Below are 22,598 nucleotides of genomic sequence, written 5' to 3' on the forward strand. Positions count from 1 at the left end.
GAAAATGTCAGCTGTTTTCTGTATGTTGTTAGCAGATGAAACCTCTTATGTTATCCAGGGCTTTTTTTCTATGGAAAACATGTCAATTGTTTATGCCCATCTGGTTTTGTTTGGAGCACTGTCGACAATGACCTGTTTACAGCTGCTTGCATGATATCGGTAATCAAAAGTTCAACCCTGAATGGCAGTTTCATGGTGTAATCATGCACAGAGAAGAAGGGTTCCCTTATTTCTCTTTCATTGTGTAATGATGGACCAGATGGCTCCCATTCTTTTGCCCAATAGGTTTACTCTTTGATGTGATTGGTTGAAATGTATCAGCACCTTCTGTATGTCGCCAAGGGCGTAGGATGGCAAGAATATCATTTTCACACAACAGAACATTCTCAAAGATGAGTGGGATTGATAAAAACACCTTCAATGTTTTACTTGAAATTTAATATATTGTTCTGAGGTAGACAGTCATGAATACATTGCATGGCAGGCTGAAATTGAGCTTTCTCTCTGAACTTTTTTACGATTTCAAACAAAACTGAAACAAATAGATATACTTCTAAGTGCCCTGCAGGTAAAAACACCTGGGGGCTGCTAACAATTTCCGAAAAGTAACTGCTACAGTTAACATCTAGGCAGTGGTTTATCCGTATGGTTGCCATAACAATATACCGACATTCTATTCGTGCGCAGCGCCCCTATTTGACTAGTTTAGGTCATGTGATAGGTCAGTCATTGGCCAGTTTAGGTCACGTGACTAAGACTAAACCTTACCCTAATCTTAACCCTAGCCCTAACTTTAAAAATTGTTGCAATATTGGGTTATAACCTAAAACTAACCCTAAGACCTGTACTTTGGTAACTGTACCAATAGTACCAGGGTTTGTCTGTATGGCAACCATACAAATAGACACTTTCTAACATCAAGTGCTACATTGCCAGTTTACCAATCTCATCCATTTGTTACTCTTTTAGACAAAAAACAACAACAAAACACTTTTGATGCTGTGGTATTGATTAGAATATGCTTTAAGACCATGATCAACCCACACTGTTCCTGTGATCTACTAAATGACAGTATCTGTTGACCCCTTTGCCCATGCATCTGTAATGAATGTTGTAGGCTGTTGTGGCAGATAGAATAAAGGTAGTCATAGCAGCACAGCCTGTTTAATAAGAGCCATCACAGTGTTCGACACAGTTATCTACAGCAATAAAAAAAAAAAAAATAGTAAACACTACTAAACAAGCACTATAGTCCTCCATTGTACATTACAAAGTTACCTCTAATCTATGTCAGCTACAACTACAGGTCAAAGCAGGAAGTGTTTACAGCATGTTAACACTGACCAAACCCTACAGCGATTCCCAACATCTGAACTGTGAGCCAGTACAAGGCCAATGGACAGTTTATGATGCTCCACAGACAAAGTGAACAATTCATGAAAAACATGGAAATCATAATTCCATCCAGGCTCGGGCATCTGTGAACCTTCAGTGGCAACCAGTAGTACAAGACACTGTTTCAAAATATATATATTTTTTTGTTTTGTTCCATTTAAACAGATTTGTGTGTGTGCAGAGCTTCGTTTAATTCCATTTTATTAATTTGTTCCAGACATGTAACACAATGTACATACACATGATGTGTATGATTGTACCCATGCAAAGGAAAAATAAAAATAAATTAAATATCAAAGTGAATAAAAGGCGTATGTGTAGTACACCTATATCTAATATATATATCTCTCTATATATATAGATATATATATATTTTTTTTTATTTATTTTTTTTTACCTTCAATTTTAAAAAAAAATCACAAATGTAGGATTTTTCTTTTTTAATACAAGGCAGGTATGACATTCCAATTTATTATTAAAAATAAATAAATAAATAAATAAAAACTACAAAGGGGCCACTCCCGCCAGTAAAAAAACAACAACAAACTAGAAAAAAAAAATAAAAATAATAATAATAAAAAAAAATCAAAGTCATAATTTTGACTTAGTATCTCATAAGGATTAAATATATATATATATATATATATATATATATATATTTTTAAATCCTAATCAGAATCAGAATCAACTTTATTGACCAAGAGTGTATGAATACACACGAGGAATTTGTTTTGGTGACCTGTGCTCTCTCAGATAGTGTAACATTGAATAATAACAATCAACTAGAATAAAGAAAAATAAATTAAAAAAGAAGTATAAACATAAATATAAGAGTAGTTAGACTAATATGTGCAAACTAAATAAAAATAACATAATAATAATAATAATAATAATAATAATAATAATAATAATAATAATAATAATAATAACGAAATAAAATAATCCTTATGAGATACTATGACAAAATTATGACTTTGACTTTTTTTTTTTTTTTAAATAATTCTTTTCCTTGTTTTTTGTTTTTTACTGCCGCGAATGGGCTTCCATACAAAATAGATAGTCCAAAAAAGTGTTTCTTTAAAATACAAACTAGTTATTGCCTATTTCCTTTTCAAAACAGAGTGAAAACACTTTGCTGGTCTCAATGCTAGCTCTCAGTTAGCTTAAAGAGTTTGTGCTGAGGAGATGCTGTTGTGTAGTGTGCACTGTGCAGCGGGCGGTCCACTGTAGTAGTATTAAAAGCACACACACACTATGGGGTGTGTGTGTGTCAGGTGGTGGTGGGGTTCAGGGGGAAAGTGGGAAGCAGATGCTGCTGGAGGACTGAGGGCTACAGACTGTCTGTGGGAAGGACCAACAGCTCAGACACACAGCGATGATAAGTGGACACAACACGGTAAGAGCCATGCACGCACCATTTACCTGCTTAAACTGGGCGAACTGGGACTGCAACAGCTTTCAACTGGATTTATACTCACTGTGGTTGTATCAGGTTGTGTTATGAGGAGAATGAAAATACTTTAAAACTTTTAGCTCTACTGTATTATTTTCCTTTATAATTCTGACGTTTTGTGTCAAATGTGCATCAATGGTAAATTTCAGACAGTCATTCACTTTGAGGATTATTACATTCCCTAAAAGTGTTTCCCAACCTGGGGTACGTGGGCACGTACTCGTAATCAATTACCTCAGCCAACAAGGTAATATTTTCACTGGTGTTTATTTGGGTATATAAGGGTATTTAATGGATTTTGACAACATTTTAACCATAGATAGACTTTAGGCTATGTAAGATGCCTTTACATTTTAGTGGGGATTCAGATCAATATACTGATTTGAAAGAAATAAATAATGATAATTGGCAAAATTTCAAAAATTCATATGTTGGTTTGTGATTGACCCACTTATGATGAAGCTTTAGGGCTGGGTGATATGGACCAAAACTGATATCTCAATATCTTTTGAAAATGGTGATATATTTTATCAATCTTGATATTATAAACTCAATAAAGTCTTACCAGAAGGACAATCTAGGTTAAAATTGCTGATGCTAAATATATATATATAGGCGATATTGTAATTTTCTATATCACCAATATAGAAAACTCAATATCTGAATTGAATCTCGATATATCCAGCCCTACGGAGCTTGTTATATTCATTAGTTCCACAATACCACAGATTTTAAGCTTTAGCTGGGAAATATGGTTTATTCCCCAAGACATGTTCCCAGTGCTCCCATTGCACAGAGGTCTGTGCTGCAAGGAACACTTCTTAGCTAATTTTATTATTCATCTCCTTTAATCTAATTTGTGTGTCTGTTAAATGGGCTGTAAAATAGATTTGAAACACAAACCTCATTTAGCTTGCCTTTGGGATGGTGATTATATTTTGATATAATACCAGTGACTCACCAATTATTTGACCAGATGTTTTCTTTGTTTGCTTGAGTGCTTATATGGGGGTACGATGTGACGAACATGTTCCCCAGTGACTGAAATGTATTTCTACATTGAATATTAGTTTTGACCTTGCAAATATACAGTATGTTCATGTTACTTTGACACAGAATTTCAATTCTACTAACATTTACAATGTCTAATTGCGTTATAATGTTGCTGGATTAACCACTCCTACTGCAACTTTATGCAGCAATTCACAGAAGTGTCATAGTGTGACAAAGACATGACTGATTATTTAACAAACAGAGGAGTTTACCAGAAGTGTCCAGTTTATTATTTCAATACAATAGCACTCAGAGGAGCCGATTCACTAAGATCTGAAATAAAGGGTGGTAAACCAGGTTCGTCCCTAAATCCTTTAGTGACGCAGTTTCCTCACCTGCTGCGAGGAATTCACTAAGATTGCAGCAATGATTAGTGCACGTGCAGAAGTGGTGAAGACCACCCTATTTAAATGAGCATTTTGTTCGTTCAATCTGGAGAGGTGAGGCGCACAGAAGCACACAATGACATTTGAGGAAGTTAAGGCAGAGGCAGATGGACTTCTCTGTCAGCTGCACAAACATTTAATAATGTAGAAAACTAAATAAGCAAATAAAAATGCTTCTTTTATTTATTTATTTTTTGAAACAACTTTAAATCCTAATTATATTTTTTCCTCCTCATTTAATGTGGCTGCTCCGTTAGGTCCTGTAACTTTGCTCTGATCAGTCCATGAAAAATAGGCAGATTTGGACAGAAACCATCCTACTGATCTGCTATTGATCTGAGTTAATGCAGCAACGCAGTCTGTCAATTAGTCTGCACCATTTGAACATGATCTACTGACCATTATCCAGCAGTTCTGAGCAGCACTGTGTCACGCACACTTTCATATGTGAACATTGGTCCATCACTGCGTAAATTACGCATCTGATCAGCTGAATATGGCCTGACATCAATGCGACACAAGAGTTTATTGATGGTCAAAACATGGAGAGAAAGACACACAAGCTATTTGAAGCTGTGCGTCCAAAGCGACATCCATATAGGTTTGCCCACAACATCCTCTGGCTCTGCACCGCAGCGGACACACACATACCAGAATCCACACAAGCTTCAGGCATCCAGCTTTTTCGCTCCCTCACACACACTTTACTCACACTTTATTTTTTTAATTCAGTGGAATTTAATATTGACTATTGTTTTATTTGAATTATTTTCTTTTACTAGAATGGTGAACTGGAGCTTTTTTCCCATCTCCGCTGTGTAAATATGTAAATATTTACTCCTGCAGATCTCTGCATGTGTGTTTGCACCTGCTTGTCAGTCGTACTATTTTCCTGTGCTAAAGCAATCACCTCAAATAGTTCCAGATTTGATGAATTGCATTGTGCCCACTGGATTAATTTATTTGCATGTCCTCCTCCCATTTTTTTGCTCGCCTTGTGAGCTCTGCCAACTATACATATTAATCAGAGGAAAACACGCTAGATGGATTGAGGGCGCATTGCGACGTGCAGCAGCCGTGCACTCCTGATTCCCTAGGGTTTGTATGGCATATTAGCGTGTTTAGTGACATTTGCACATGTTTTAATACCCCTAAACCTTTAGTGAATCTGCCCCAGAGAGTGCAAACCTCTGCCAAGCACCAAGTATCCTCTTTGCCAGATATTAGCAGTTATCTTGTTCAGGGATCCTGATCATAGTACCATGATCATTGTCAATTTAAAGGCTTGGAAGAATTTATATCTCCATTAATAATGATACAGTAGGTCCAAATGTATGGGCACCCCCATTAAAAAATAAAAATAAAAATCACAATGAAATGCAAATTTAGGATCCGATCCAGATGAAACTTGGTGGAATAATTGAGGAACCAACCGGACACAACTAAGTCAAATTTCATTAAGGTCGGTCGGTTATGGACCAAGATAGGATTTTTGGAAATTTCACCCATGATAAGGGATAGGCCTGGGCAGTATATCGAGAGTCAAGATATATTGAGATTTTTATTTTGGTGATTTTGTACTAGAATACTCATTTTAGGGGTCACTGCTTTTGCTAATTATTTTCTTACAGCATGAAGAGCACAGTTAGATTGATTTCTAACCCAGACCTTCTCCTAAAGAAGCCACACCATAGAACTCACTCACACGTGCTGTCCCTTATAAGTGAAAAAACCAAAAGTGGCACATTATGTTTAGCTGTTTGTTAATATATATGCCTGTGTGGCAAGTTTAACCCAAAATTGTCTTTCTGGTGAGACTTTATTGAGTTAAAAATATCGAGATGTATATTATCTATTGGTATTTTGAGGAAAAATATTGTGATATGAGTTTTGATTCATATCGCCCAGCCCTAATAAGGGATAGGGATTTTATATATTTTTTAAACAGATCCAGAATGAGTATATTAATCCGGATCCCCTCTAAAATGTAATGGAATTTTCCATGGCGTAAGGTCTATCTTATGTTAAAATGTTGTCAAAACCTGTTGAGTACTTTTGACCTAATTCTGCTAATAGACAAATTGGTTTGGGATTATTTAGTAATGCACGTGTTTAATTTTAGGCGGTCACCTCTGGCTTTCCCCCCTTACTTTAAATTCCCCATTATCATGAAGAAGAAGTTGTAAGGTGACAGTCTTGAAGTCCCTGCTTATGCTTTAGATTTTTTGTCAACTAGCTGAGTTGAGATGTACATTTATCTAATCAATGTAAGATCATATTGACCTTAGCCAACATTGCCCTGTTCATAAACAAGCTGCTGTGACACCCTTTGTGTATTTCCTTTATCATCAAAACAAAGTCCATAGTGTGGCTGTGAAAAACGGAGAAACGCATTCCAACTGTTCAACTTCATTCTATTAGAAAATGTGGCTTTTAGAAGTAAACCATAGTGTTAGCTTCACACTGACAAGCACTGCTTTGTTGGCAGCACAAAAACTGACGTTATACTTTTCATAAGGTGAAATGCTGTCACTCTAACTGTAACATAAATATTATTGATAAAAGACTTGTCCAAATGATGTGCAAAAGGCAAGTATGACAATGTTAAACCAGGTAGGGGTCCTTGACTTAATGGTTCTTTTCTACGTCATGTTGTTACACCCACTTTAAAGAAAGGGTGTAAAGCAGGCTAAGGAAAATAAACTGCTGATACATGTTTTGTTTAGCTCATGCTTTAGAAATGTAATTCAAATGTGAGCCACATTTTAATGGAAACAAATGAGGAATTCCCTCTGGTGTCTAAAAAGGTTACCTTCATTTGTAGCTTTTCCTCCTCAAGTCCCTTTAATAATTGTGTTTACATTACGCAGAGCAGAGATGACCTAATGCACTTAATTAAGGTTTTAAAGTCACGGAGAAACTCAAATCATATGGGATGATTTAGTGTTAGGCAAGGAATAAATTTGCTCTCTCATACATAAATATTTGTTACCATGCTTTGAAAAACAGCCTTGGGTCCCAATGTGTCACCTCCAATCTCATTCTAGTATGAGTGGTAGTATTATGACAGCTGTTACTGTATTCCTATGCTGCTGAAATGGTTCTGTACTTGTTTTTCTCAGTGCCTTCATCCGCACCTACAGTACCTTTCATTGACGTTAACAACAGTGATTGCCCTATGCGCAGTGCTCAATTTGGCTTTGTACAGATATATTATTCCTGGCCAGAGATGTGCGCTCTTTTGCAACACCCAAGGATGACACAGCAGGGTAATACAACCCGCTGCAAGTGTCAGAGGTAATGTTTGTTTCTTTGGACTATAACTGCAGGCTAATGTCCTTTTGGAATCTTTTTTTTTTCTCTTTTTACTTGTAAAGTTATCTTGTCCCTCCGCGCTTTCTTTCTTTGCCAGTGTAGTGAATGTGTGCGGTGATAGATGTTCTTCTTAAAACATCAAGATTACTGAGCACTCTGTGATATACTCCAGATTCCAGTTAGTGGTTGCCCTCACAATATATATTACTGGGAAACAAATTTATCAAAGAAACATGTGTGCGTGTTCCTGAATCTAATTTGGTACTCAAAATATTTGGCTTCAACTTGGATCCAGATGGAGTTGAACTATGGGATGTAGTAGATTTTAGAATAGTGGGATTGAGCCTCTAGGGTACGAAAGCTTTAGAAACACTGCTTTAGGCAAACGTTAAGAGTAGCACCAAAAATAATAGGCTTAAAGACATAAAAACTTCACAGTCATTATTCATTTTACCCTTCAGTGATTCCAAACCAAAATTGCTTTTCATGATATCCACACTAAAGCAATATTGATAAATAACTAAAAATCCTGAAATGTTGCAAAACTTTTGTCTTTGATCCCATAATTAAATGCCCAAAGAGTGTGAAACATAAGAATCAGCTTTCCTGGCAACGATAATTGACTCAAAACACATTTTATGAAAAAAAAAAAAAAAAAAAGTGGGAACATATCCTTCACATTTCCAACAATAGAGGATTACCATCAAGTACCAAATATCTACTTTGCCAGATATTGACAATTATCTGAATCAGTGATCCTGATCATGGTACCTTGATTATTCCCACTGTAAAGGCTTGGAAGAAATGTCTATCCCCGTTAATAACGATACAGTAGGCAAAAATGTGTGGGCATCCTCATTTTTTTTTTCAAAAAATTGCGATAAAAGCGAAATTTGGATTTGATCCAGATGAAACTCGGTGGGGTACTTGGGGAACCAACCCGAAATAACTGAGTCAAATTTCATAAAGATTGGTCAATTTCAAACCTAGATACAAATTTTTCAAAATCCACCAATGTCGAGAGAAATTAATTTTTAGATTTTTCCAACTGATCCAGAATCAATCAATTGATCCGGATCCCCTCCAAAATGTAATAGAACTTTCTATGGCCTAAGGTCTCTCTTTGGTTGAAATATTGTCAAAATCTGCTAGGTAATAACCTAAAAATCTGAGTGTTCAAACACTTTAGTCAATGACCCCTTGATTCGTTGCCCAAACAGACAGTGAAATTTAAGATTAAGCTGTCCTGGTAATAGCTAACGCTGATTGTATCAAAATAAATGCAATACATTTGTTTTCATTTAATATAGACAAAAATATGTAGGGACATATCATTCACATTTCCAACAGTAAAGGATTCACATAAAAATACCTGCTCAATAAGAAAGGCCACTGTAGTAGTAAATAGAAGGTCGCTAGTTCGATGCTTGATGATGATGATTCACACCACTGTATGGAAAGCCGTCATAATATTTAACAGCTGTCCTGATATTGGCTGGAGATATCAATTTAATTTTGCTTCGTCAAAATGAACCGATATCTACCACATCATTCTGCATTGGCCAATTTTACTTCGAAGAATGAAAGTTACACACGTCTAAAATGTCATTTCACCTAAAAATCAAAACTCCAGTTCAAAGTGTCTTAAACCACCTTGGCTGAATGGCATTTAAAATATCTGTAATGTTAACATTATCTGTCACTTTAGGGGCAACGCGTCAAAGTACAGAGAAATAATTCACTGTTTCAAACTGTAAAGTGATCAATTGTACTACATTGCCGATAATAAGTTTTGAGGTAGTGAAATCACCATTAAACATTGTTTTGTTTAATTTGCCTGAATCATGCATGTCATTTTTCACAATGACGTCTATGTACTGTAACAAGGCAGCAGTTGAATAACTCAAGGTTCTACGTGCTGTCTGTAAATCCTCCACTCATTCTTATTCATTTTTGTCTGCCAACTCTTGAATAGTCAAATATTCTTGGAGGTTTGCTGTCAAATACAATTTGACGTTTGGTTTGGTTTACAGTGACATGTTACTAGTGTTGGCTGTCTTGAAGGAGCTGTTCCCTTCCAAATAACACAGATTTTGAGTCAACAGAAAACACAGACATCAATATTTTGCATTTATGAGAAGGAAGCATGGTGTAAAAATAATCTGAAAGTCTCTAATCCTTATACGTGAGATTGATTAAAGGATTTTAAAGATGCACAATTAAATTTAGTCAAATAGAAGCACAAAACCTGATAAAAGAAATCTAACGCTAAGAACGTACCCCCCAAAAACATATGATTTTAGCATTCTTTCAAGGAACTTAAAGTCACTGCCGGTAAAGCATCTCAATGTGCTGTTTTTGAGTGTTTTCCATGCAGGTGTAAATACTAAACCAACAGTAATATTAAAAAGTTGCATATTCCAGCACAATTTAAATATTATTGCTGGGAGCCACCTTCAACACCCGTAATTATTAAAAATTAAAGAAATGTGTCAGCATAAATGACGCTGAATGAATGCTACAAAGTACGCGCTCTGTGTTTGTGCAACTCGAGGGAGAAAATAATTTTACATTTTAAAATTTAAAAAAGAGAGAAAAGCTCCAGCAATTGGCAGATTAAAGATGCCCCAGTTGTGTGAGTGTGTGAGTGTGTGAGTGTGTGAGTGTGAGTGTGTGTGTGCGCAACTTTTTAGAACATTTCATTCAGAGTTATAGTGAGAGTAAGGGTTATGGTTGAAATGATGAATCCCATTTCCATGCATCAGTTTGCAATTTGCTGCACAAAAAATATGCAGAAATTGTGCTGCCACACACAAATAATTACTTCGTCTTTTTTGTAACAGTTTCACGAACTCTGTGAGACTGGTATTCGACTTATGCATGGGGGTTTACTCTGCATTGTGCATCTTAACTGGGAAAGGTTCCAGCATCCCCTGTACAGGACAAGCATGTAGAGGTGATGAGATGAGGGTCTTACAGGAAAGTTTTCCAAAGAGCTCTCGCACTAAAGCTAAAATGTTACTACAATCCTTTAAAAACAAAACTATATTGATGTCATTAAAAGATGATTAGTGTTCAACCTTTTGAAACTTTCTGAAGTCCACAGGTTGTGATTGGCCAGCTTTGCAGAGTTGAGACTTGGCTTTTTTCCCTCCCTGATCTCTTTTTCAGTTTACTTTGGGCACTTTGAATAATAAAGTGTGACACTCGAAATTCTTTCCAAAGAATGTGCACTGTTTTTTGTAATGTGTCGTGTGGGAGACCATTTAAATATCAACCAAATATTTATATCCACCATCGAGTCTCGGTAAAATGAACATGCTTGATTTACAGCTTTGACAATGTCACATCTGATGGTGAAAAGTTGATAAATTATTGTAAAAATAGAAAGGACTGTTTGTTCAAAGTGTGAAATCTATCTTAAACATAGCGGCTTGTGGACCAAATTTGCTAAGTTATAAATGACACAAAGAAGCACTATTCAAATATCACTAAGTGCATATATTGCGTCTTTCCAATTCGTATGCTATCTACCCTAATGAGAAATTACAGTAGATAGGTATTTAGATTAAAGTCTTCCATCTTGGCTACTATGCTCAACTTTAAAACCTTTGGTCTGATCTCATGTTGACCATGAAATCACAAAAGCAGTGAAGTGGTGACTATCTTTCTTACTATGTGATTGTGAGAGAGGTCCATGTTAAGAAGGCGGAAAAAGGGTTGACTCAACAAATTTCTAAAAGGGAACGCTTGGTTGAAAACACAGTTTTCCAAAATACCACCACGCATGATAGGCCTTCAGAGCCCAGCAAAGCAGAATCTGTCCATCTTGAAAGAAACTTATCTTTAGGTTCTCCAATTTCCATATGTGGAAGCTCGCACTGTTGTGTGGTTTGGACAAAGCCAATGTCATTTCACTGGTATTTCCTGACATCTGCACACACTCAGTGTTTCTCACACATCCACACCTGTTGGTGTATGTCTTGGTCTATCAGATGGAGAAAACAGAAGATAGGTGAGAAGTGATGGAGATGAGGAGAGTTCCAGTTTCGCTATATGAAGGATAATGTGTAGAATATATGTAGTTTGGATCACTCAGACAAAAAATTGAAAGACAATGCTATCTCCTTGGCCGAAGCTGCCACATCATTCTGAGTAATGCATCCAAGCCATAACGGCTTCTCTTAGTGTTTCATACCTAGATCTTATTGAATACATTTGTAAAATCAGGGGTTCTGGTTGTAATCAAGGTATTGTTTTTACATTTTAAATATGGGACTTTATCCCAAAGTGTCAAAACAAGAACTGCCATCATCCATCATCTAAATGGCCAGTTTAAGTTTTAAACCAAATAAATTAAACTGCCATTTACCAAGCTCAAATTACTTGTTGTCTGCATTGGATTTCTAAGAAAAAAATACAATAGATATAAGTGGAGGAGCGGTAAACTCAACTCAGAAAGAAGAAGTGGCTCTCTTTTTTGTGCCAAGAGGAAAGCAACCTTGTTTTCTATTTGTGAAATTATTATTTTTTTTCACATTTCCTTTGTTTATCTAAGCAAATTGTTCATACGGAACCACTTTTAAAAAATATTGTTATTCTGCTGTTTTATTCTGCTAGTCTGATCAATGAACTATGGTAACTGGTTGTGTTTATTGTAAATTGAATCACATCAGGGCTCCATGGCAAGAATCCTTATCGTCTTTGAGTGTGGAGTTACAATCATATGTTAAGGTTGACATATGATTTTGTCTTCTTAAAAAAAAGACAAAATGAACTTGCTGGTGTTACATGCCACAACCTCATTAACTCACAAAACATGTTATACTCATGGTAACGGGCATTTCTAGCATTTGTCTGTGGATCTGCAAGGCAAGTCACATGGCAAAAAGCTTTTTAAACACGTTTTGTGACTTTGTGAGGTTTTGGCATGATTTGAACTTCATACTTGAGCTCTTTAACACAGCTCGGGATGGGAATTGAAATCCGATTCTTTTTGAGAACTGGTTCCCAGTAATCCAATTCCTAGGAATCGTTTGTTTGCTTGCCTGTCAATTCTGCTTAACGGTTCCTCTTATGTCGCAAATACGAGATGATGTCACAGAGCGCCGCTTCGCTTGACTAGAAACGGATGGAAATGTACAGACACCGTAAAGTTAAACGGGCACTGGTGGCCCCGTATTTAGGAGTCCGTTTTGATTTGCGTAGTTTTTTGGCAGTTTAGATGGTTTTTCAGATGGTTTAGGCAGTGTTTGAAGCGGCCAGGACACAAATTTGCACAACGTAGGATAATAGAGGAAGGTATAACCTTTCTTATTGTGTGCAGCTAGCTGGTTGTTAACAATGCTAAAGCTAGCACCTACAGCAAACATCGATTTAAAAACACCATCTGAAAGGGTGTTCTCCACAGCTGGAGACACCCTAAGTTCAGAATGTTCTCGTATCCTTCCTGACAAGGCAAACATGCAAATTTTTCTGCGCAAAAATTGTTAATCTACCACAGTTTATAAGTGCAGCTATACTTTTGGTTAATATGTTCTTTTTTTTTTTTTTTACAAAATAATTATTTGTTTTATGTCTGAATTAGTTTTTGATTAAGTTGTTCAAGTTCAAAAGGAGCACTGTACATATTCTGTACGTGTTATATATTGTATATATTATTATCCAGTGAAAACAATCTATACCTTGCCTTACCTGGTGGATTAAAAGAGCTGATATCCCTGCAGGAAATGAAAGAGACAAAGATAAGATAAGATAAAGAGTTAAAGCAAACAAATCCATTGGTATTATATAATTCCCTCACCCAATGAGAATCAGTAAGAGAATTGGTAAGGAATGAAATAAATAAGCAGCATCGATAATGAAATCGGAATCGCTAAATTCTTATCAATTCCCATCCCTAATCACAGCCAAGATATACAAAAAAACAACAACAAATAATATGAGACATTACATCTTGAGCATTATTGACCGCTTTTATTTAACAAAAAACTGAAACAAACAAAAAACATCATAAAAAGCAAAGGAATGCCAAAATAAAGTGAATAAGGGGAACACAAATGAAATATTAAGTTAGCTCATGAATTCTTCGTAGCACAGAAGGAAAAAAAAGGTTTAAAATAGTGAAAAGCCTATGCGGTACACGACAAAAATAGTAGTTAGCTGCCTCCAGTCAGTCCACTCAAGTTCTTCTGGTCACTCAGGGAACTGCCTGTAATTTCTTAAGATATTTTTAATTAGAAATACACCTACATGCTCCATCCTGCACCTCTGCGGAAGGCCTGGGGTCATGCCAACATGTTGCAGCTTCTCTAATTAATACTTCTCTGCAGCATTCATTATAAGTCTGCTACTCGACTGTGATAAAGGGGAACTCCAGCGATTTACGGGAACTGTAAACCAGACCATACCAGGAAACCCTAGCCATCAACCTACACTTAGTGATTCCTTCATCAGCTAATATAACTACTGAAGTAGATTTACTCATCATCTAATTTTTGGCTTGTAAAAGACTTTTTCTAAATGCCTATAAAGTCTTTGTGATACCTAGTTACCGGAGGCTGCAGGGAAATTGCTGATCATATCGTATCTGGCAGATGGCTGCGTAATATGGAACTCAAGTGAAGTCTAATAAAAAGCCAAAGACTTCACAGTGGAGCTACTGGAAATGTGTCACGGGTGGGAAAACGCCTGTAAGGCCCACAGACATCATGTTACATGTGTAGTTGGTGAAGATTTGGACTCCATTACTCTTATTCTTTTAACAGGCATCTGGATCAGATTTCCAGGCAATCAACTGGCTGTTTGCAGCAAAAGTGGCTTTAATGGATCAGCCCTGAGAATCACAGCAGCTAGTCAGAGGAAATCGAATACTAACTACCTGTTTATTTGCTTTTAGTCCATTTAAAAACTTCTCTGCTGATTCTTGTTTCATTGAATTTGGAAAAACATCAGTGAAAATTAGCAATTGATTGCCACAAAAATCAGATTGTCTGATCCGGGGGGGGTAGATTGTCAACACTTATGTCAGCATTTATAATAATGATCAATCTGAGGTTTTTTTTATCTGTTTTTCTGTCATTTTGAGTATTTTCATTGTCGTTTTATATGTCTGGAGTCATATTCTGCATTTTGGTTGTCATTTTGTGTTTTTTTTCAAGTATCTCTTTTCTTGTTTGTTGTTTCATATGTTATTGTTGTTTTTAATGTATTTTTGGTCATTTTGTGTATTTCTCACAAGTCATTTTGTGTATTTTTTTCTTATTTTTGTGTAGTATTTTCTTTTTGTATGTCTGTCGTCATATTGGTTATTTGGTTGTTATTTTGTGTATTTTTGTTATTTCATGTATTTATGTTGTTCTGTTTTTGAAGTAATTTTGTATATTTTTTCTTTCGTCATTTTGTTAAGTTTTTGTTTACAAAATTGCCTAAGTTTATTTAACATGCAGTTGTTGAAAATTCATCCAAATCATCAGATATTGTGTATTTCTTTAAATCTTTAATTCACGTTTTAATACATTCATGTGATTTGATTCTTGTTGAATGCAGATTTGACTTTGATGTATCATAAAATGTACCTTAACTATAATCTACTCTTTTGTCCCGAAAAAGTTTAAAGTTTAAAGTAACCTTTTTAACTGTGATTTTGGAGCTGCTAAGATGACTCATTTTCATTTGGTTTGGTTTTCCCCCAACAGTTCTTGAAATATGACTGACAGTGGTTCAGTTTGGAACAAATGACGGAGGATTGCACATAAAAAAGATGCCGTTAACTGCATCATCAATCTGGTTTGAATCAATCTGAGCATTAAAAGATGTGTGAACTGTTTTACCCTCAGTGGATTCTGAAAGTGGCACCAAGATTGTTGCCATCCACACTTTCTTGAGGATATCATCTGCTGAGCATCAGTAATTATCAGCATGTGGCCTCCTGATCTTGGACCTCCAGATGTGCAACTGACTCTTCCTTGTTTTGGGAGCGTGTTTGAAGATACTGAGGATCTTCAGACATGTCCTCTGTCGTCTGATGACTTCTGTCAGCCATCGCTCTGTGCAGGGGGGCTCTGCTGTCTTTCCAGGGCTACACTGTCCCTGTCCTCACTAGGACGGGACCTCACGTCCCTGCTCAGCTGTAAGACTGTGGGATCTCATGTAGAAAAGACTGTAGAGGATGTTTCCTTCACTACTCACACAGACTCTAAAACTGGCACTCAGAGGTTCAGCTGCTACCCTCAACCCTCACTGCCTATAACCTACATGCATCCGAGTTGTGCCACACCTCCAACCTTTAGCCCAGTCGCTTCATCTCTCTCTAATGCCATTTCTCAGCAGAAAGTGAAGCCACAGGAGGAGTTGTGCACCATCAAACCAGAGCCTGCAGATGAATTCATACCAATTGAAAGGGAGTCATACTCAATCAGCAACCAGCAGGGTGACCCATTTCATTTTAGTAAGCCTCCTCAAGAGTTTAACGCTGCAGAGTGTCCAAAGTCCACTCTTCATCAGCCTAGTTACAGTGATCCTGTAGGTCAGGACTCCATATTGGACCAGCATGAGCAACAGTGTCACTGGATTGACTGCAAGGCCATCTACGGCAGTCAAGAGGAGCTGGTGAGACACATTGAGAAGGTTCACATCGACCAACGCAAAGGTGAAGAGTTTGCCTGTTTCTGGACCGGCTGTGTACGACGCCACAAACCCTTCAACGCTCGCTACAAGCTGCTCATACACATGAGGGTCCATTCTGGAGAAAAGCCCAACAAATGCATGGTGAGCATATACTTTTTTTTTCCCAACAGTAATGCTGTTACCCAACCTTTTTCCTACAACTCATAAGAGTGACTTCCTGTGTGATTGATAGATTAAAGACTATCTTGCTATCTGGGTCAGAATTGAATGGCTTTCTTTCTGTATTTTGGCCGTCCTCCAAGTCTCTACCCCCGTCAGTCTCCCCACATCAACTTCCTCCTCATGCCGAGGAGGTGTCCTCACCATCACGACACTCTCAATAGTCCACTTAGTTCCACACATGCTCTGGTCGAGTGTGCGCTGCTGCCATCTACATGGCACCCGTTGGTCACTACACCATGTTACAAGCTCGGTATTCACAGGAGAGCTTTGTCACACTGTCTCCTAGCAACCCCAGCCCAAAAACACAATTAACGTTTTTAGACGTCTATGGCAGTCAATGTTACTAAATCAAAAAACGTCATTGGCAGTCAATGAGTTAATATATTGTACATAATGTACAAATATTTTAAGTGCCATAAACACTGTGGCTGTAGAAAATATATATGATTGAATTTGTTGTAGATTATGTAATGTATTTTTTGTAGTATTAAGTTTTCAGTGAAATGATTCCAAACTTTTGAGTCTTTAGGTTGGTTCTTCTTCTTCTGTTGTGCAATTTTTCTTCACAATGTAAATGGTGAAGCAACAGTTCACGTATGGTACTGCAGCAAAAATGAAGTAGAAACCAGCCGCCAGCCTGATTTTATCCTGAATTGACAACATTGAACAACGCATCAATGCACATTTTTATATAATTGCATATGTTACACACATTGTGGTTGGCGCGAATCTTGAGACGCTCTGTATATTTAATTCTATTTTTTATTTTGTCCCCCCTGGCAACAATCTCAAACTCCGTCTATGATTAAAAGATGAATACATAAGTGGCCAAATTAAGTGTAACCGAAAAAAAATGTCACTCACAAAGAACAACAACTTCAGCCTGTAGCCTTTCACAAGAAGAGTCCCACTTAAAAGCTATACACTGATGATAAACACAAAGCATTAATGCCTGCACAATGTTAGAATTTGCCAAAGCAGAAGTTTTGTGGATGACCAAATAGTAGAGAATATATTTTCCAACAACCTCATTTGTAAATACTTAAAAACTTAAAAAACCCACCAATGCATGAGTCAAAACAGTTTTGATCCTTTCCAGCATTTGTCAATGTTTTGGTTGAGAAGAATGAGGTTCATTCTAACAGATTTATCAACAGTTTTATAAACAGTAATATTGACAAACTGTTGCTCTTGGTGAAAATAATGTCTCTTACTCATCCGATATGGAATAAATTGAAAGTGTGTAGCTCTGATAAAATGCTCAGAAAGCCTTCCCTTGGTTTTGTCTGTGGAGTTTTATGTGTGTATTGTCTTGTAAGAATCAGCTGATTAAATGGCAATATGGTTTTTGACAGTTGTATTATAGAGATCCATTCCATCATAGATCAAACACCACAATCTCTTTGCATAATCCTGAGTTGCCTGAGCAAAACCGTTACAGTTAAATTACTTCAAGACATAAATGTGTTTTAATGTTTCACACATTACTAAAATTGTAGCCGTTTGATTTTGATATGTTTCTCAAACACAAACGCAGAATAGCTTCTGATGTTTTAAAGCTGTTTTTATTTAAGAAAACAGTTTGTTTTTTTGTGGAAAAACATTTTGTTTAGTGTTGGGAAAACAAGGTGTTTTTCATAATAACATCATTTGCTTATCTAGTATTAAAAAAAATCACTCAAAATTTTGTAAAATCCTTAATAAAATATCAATAATCTGTCTTAATATGCCATGGGCATTCTACGACAAAGGGTAAAAGTAATAATAGTAAAGGAAATGTCGATCTTAAATGGATATAATCATCCATCCATTTTCTGACACGTAACTTTGAATATTTCTGCTTCACAAGTACGGTTATTGAGCCATCACCGTTCATCACATCTGTCATGAGTTATTTTCTAAAACTCTCAACACTTCCATTCCACAAGGACCTGTTAAGGGCCAAATCTTCATCTGTGTAAGTAACTTTCTATTATCCCCACTGGTCATCCACCATCTGGGACTCTGAATACTTATCCATTTAGACGTGTTTCACTCCGAGACATTCTTCTTTCTATAAGCAAATTAGCTTATTACACCGACCTGAGCTACAGTAGAGTGTTGACTCCGAGCCGATTATGAAGATTCAAATAAACAAAAAATTCTAATTATTCCTTGACTCAGCTACACTTGACCTGGATGGATATGATTACGTCATTTTTCATAAAGCCCTCAAGCCAAAACATGTCAATTAAGTCTTTCATGGTGCAGCAGTTTGTCTAATGAATGCCGTTACTGTTTGTTAATAAATGCAGCTTTTTTTTACCTTGAAATGCCAAGTCCCAGATGTGACAGGTGTTCTCCAGGCTGCGGAGTCTGAATATACAGTACCTACAGTCTCTTTAAAAGGGTGACTGGACTTATTTTATTAATATCATTCACTGATTTAACAGACGATAATAGAAACGCATTACATCGGATCCCTAGACGTTTTAAATAAAATAACATGCTTTTTAGACTAAGAAAACCTTAAGAAGAGAGAACATCAAACTTCGATCAGTAACACACATCTTACGAGGGTTTAATAAAAATAGATATAAACTTTTTTAGTCCCACAAAAGGGAAATTTGAAACAGTTTCAGCAGCAGATAAATAAAATAAAATGAAACGGCATACTAAAAAATGGAAAAGCGGAAGATATATACAGTATATACACATGGGTCTAAATGAAATGGAATGATACAGAACACAAGAAAGTTGTGTTGGGCGTTATCTGAGTGGATCTGAAGAAAGTGCTTCCTTTTTTTGTGTGTTTGTATCAAACATTCAGTCCAAATATCGACAAATTATTCATTAAAAGTTTAAGTTTTCCACATAATAATCCATATATCAATAGATTAAATGTCCACTATTCAGAAGTGCACAAGAAAATGTTGTTTTTGTGCAGTGGAAGAAGTAATTTTCTTTGTTTTCCAAAACTTGGAGTGTGTTGACATAATTAAAAAGAACCCTTCATTACCCTAACCCTTAACTCTAGCTCCACTAGATCCCTCCACCTAACCCAAAAAAGGCCATCATAGCTCAAAGGTGTCGTATATTAGCGAACGACACTTAATGACAGCTTAATGACAACCTTCATGACACCTTATTCATGCTAATGACAGCATAATGTCAGCCTTATGTATAAAACTTCAACTAAAGTGTAACCAGTAAAGTCATTTTTCTAATATGATTAATCCTAATGTTAAAAGTACTTTTAAACCTTTATTTTCCATTAGTTTGAGGGCTGCTCGAAGGCATTTTCTCGTTTGGAAAACCTGAAGATCCACCTGAGGAGCCACACTGGAGAGAAACCCTACATCTGCCAGCACCCTGGCTGCCTGAAGGCCTTCAGCAACTCCAGTGACCGAGCCAAACATCAGCGCACACACCTGGACACGGTGAGTGAGTCCTGATTTCCAGCTAGAGAATAGAAGAATGTCTTCAAAGTGTGTTTCCGTGGATCATATCTTTCTACGTTAACATTAACAACCATTTAAAAGGTGCTCCACGCTTGAAGCAGTACAGTAGTGCATCGTTTTGAAAAAATGTAATAAAATACATATTTTTTTTAGGGATGAAAGCTGATGCAAATTGTAAACCAAACTTTTCTTAGTTCATGACTCAATATGTAACTTTCTCTGTCAGCACGTCTGCCACACAGCAAGAAGGTTCCATCCCTGACATTTAAGGCCTCTCTGTGTGGAGTTTTTATGTTCTCCCCATGCTTGCTTGGTTTTCTCCAAGTACTGCAGGTTTCCTTCTACCATCCAAATACATGACTGTTTGGTTGACAGAATTGATTTTTTACCGACTCATGCATGATAATTTGCAGTCAAAGGTCACTGTATTTATGTTGGTTGTGGTTAATGAACTGTGAAGATCTTTATTAGTATTTAAAGAGCAATAAGTCATTAAGCCCAGCCCATATTGTGTCATTAAGGAATGCTCAAACAGCAGTTAGTACTGTAAATATAATACTGTATTTACAGTATTTGTAAAATGCACATGTGATCTACCGTTTGTGTTGTATACGGTCCCTACTGAAAGGCCAGATCCCAAAAAACATTAAATGTAGATGTATATATGATGGATTTGTTATTATAGATGAATACTTCTTGAGAATTGGTTCCTTGCTCGGTTTTCCCCCAGTGTATTTAATTTGATATTGGACATTCCACACATGTTTAGATAATATTAATGCTTCATTTTTGACTAAAGTGGGACATATATTTAGGTTTGTGTCTTTGGCAATACAATCAGACATTTAAAAAAGTATTTGAATCACTTTGGTCAAAATCATGGACGCTATTGAGTTGTTTATTTTCCCCAGTCATATTTTTTTTTTTTAGAAATTTTAGCGGCATTTACAGAAAATTTCATAATCCCCTACCTTCCCACCCCTTATCCCCCACATATCAACTGGAAGGGTACAAACCAAACAAACAGATACATAGATAATGCACATATAGATACATTTGCAACAACAACAACAATAACAACAAAAATACACAAGTAATTGAAAGTTATTGAGTATTTTGAGCCCAATGTCTGTTGAATGCCCACATTTTCTTTATCTCTCTCAACATTTATTACATCAACTGCTTAGTAGAAACATCGGAGGGTTCAAAACAGTTGATCCTGAGTGACTTGAGAAGTTTAATATATCACTAACGGTAAAGGTATCGCTAAAAAGGAAGTGTTTCATCTTGGAGTAAAGATACTTACCTGTAACTGTCAGTAAGAGTGCAACAATGTAACAGCAGCCCTCCTATTAAATGTAAAATTCCTTTGTGAAAAAAGGATTCAGATTTTTGCTGAGTATGTGAGGGGCTCTTCCAACACGCCATATCAATTTCATCTGAAGTACCACTTCTTCACTTCTCCTCCTCTTTACAGAGTTTCCTGACATGCCGCGTGAATTCCTCTGAATTGTGAAACTTCATACCTGCTGTGGAATCAGGCTACAAGCCACAGTTATTTTTACCCCTGCTGACAAGCAACGAGGATTTAGCTGTAAACCAGCAAATCAGATCTATGTTTATATGGATGATATGAGGCTACAGATTGGTTTTATAAACATGTTAGAAAGCTATTTTCTCCCCTTTGTGGTTTCACGCTTTCTAATGGCGGCTTTTTCTGTTGCGACACAAATCAAAAATCAGACACATCTGGCGCCATCTCGGAGGCTCAGTTTAAGACTGTAAATGATCGCTATGGATACAATGAAACAGCTTTTTTCACATCTGATTAAGCATTTATTTATGTTGCTATAAGGGGAAAACATGTTGCAAACCTTTTTCTCATATAAGTAAGTTTGTGGCAAACTGATTCATTATCTGTAATAACATGTGAATACGGAGCGTGGTAAACATGGTTCACCCTCACTAATTTACTTTAATGATCATATTAGATCCCCCAAACTTGCATGTTTTGAATATTGTGAGGTAACTGTGGTGAGGAGAAAACTCCACCAAGAGAGATTATGGTGTAAAGCCCTGTTACAGCTGTGTGGTAACTTCGCCCACATCTGCTTTCATTGTGTATTTTCAAACATGAATCAAGGTCAAATTAAATGTCCTACTAAAACAATCAAAGCCAAAACATTTCTGCCGCAAAATCCCCACAATCCTCTTCAGGAGAAGGGTGTGTAACGGAATAATTAAAGTAATGCTGTGAACCGTGAGCTAAATATGTGTTTGCAATATTTGTTTTCAATGTTTGACTTTTGAAACCATTCCATCTCAACTTGCTTATGCCAATTTAACCTCTATTTCATGTAATTATTTCCATTATCGCTCATAGTTTACTGCGCTTTCTCATAGGCTGTGTTCAAAGTTGCATACTAACGTATTACTCGTACTAAGTCTGACATCAAAATTAGTATGTAGTGCGTTCACATTAGATCACGTGTCAAACTCAAGGACTGGGGGCCAAATCCGTCCCTTTTGAGCATCTAATTTGGCCCACGGGAAAAAGTAAAAATTACAGAAAAAACATGTATCATTGTGTAATTTACACCTCCAAATACACATGGATATAAATTTACAAATCTCTCACACTTATATTACATGATGGCAGTAATTTTTTAGTCTCAGACTGATGGAAATGTTTTTCCAAAACTCTGC

At 36.5% G+C, this 22,598-nt stretch overlaps 1 protein-coding gene across 1 annotated transcript in view; it reads left to right on the forward strand.

Moving 5' to 3' along the window:
- The first annotated feature begins 2,712 nt into the window (after positions 1 to 2,712).
- Positions 2,713 to 22,598, forward strand: part of glis1a (GLIS family zinc finger 1a) — a 39,322-nt gene continuing 19,436 nt past the window's right edge. The window contains exons 1-3 of the mRNA XM_028472851.1: positions 2,713 to 2,791; positions 15,300 to 16,371; positions 19,710 to 19,871. Coding sequence (XP_028328652.1) covers positions 15,523 to 16,371; positions 19,710 to 19,871 — 1,011 coding nt within the window. The 5' untranslated portion in view covers positions 2,713 to 2,791; positions 15,300 to 15,522. The remainder of the gene's footprint in view (positions 2,792 to 15,299; positions 16,372 to 19,709; positions 19,872 to 22,598) is intronic.

The sequence above is a fragment of the Gouania willdenowi genome, chromosome 17, assembly GCF_900634775.1.
Source record: "Gouania willdenowi chromosome 17, fGouWil2.1, whole genome shotgun sequence".
NCBI lineage: Eukaryota > Metazoa > Chordata > Actinopteri > Blenniiformes > Gobiesocidae > Gouania > Gouania willdenowi.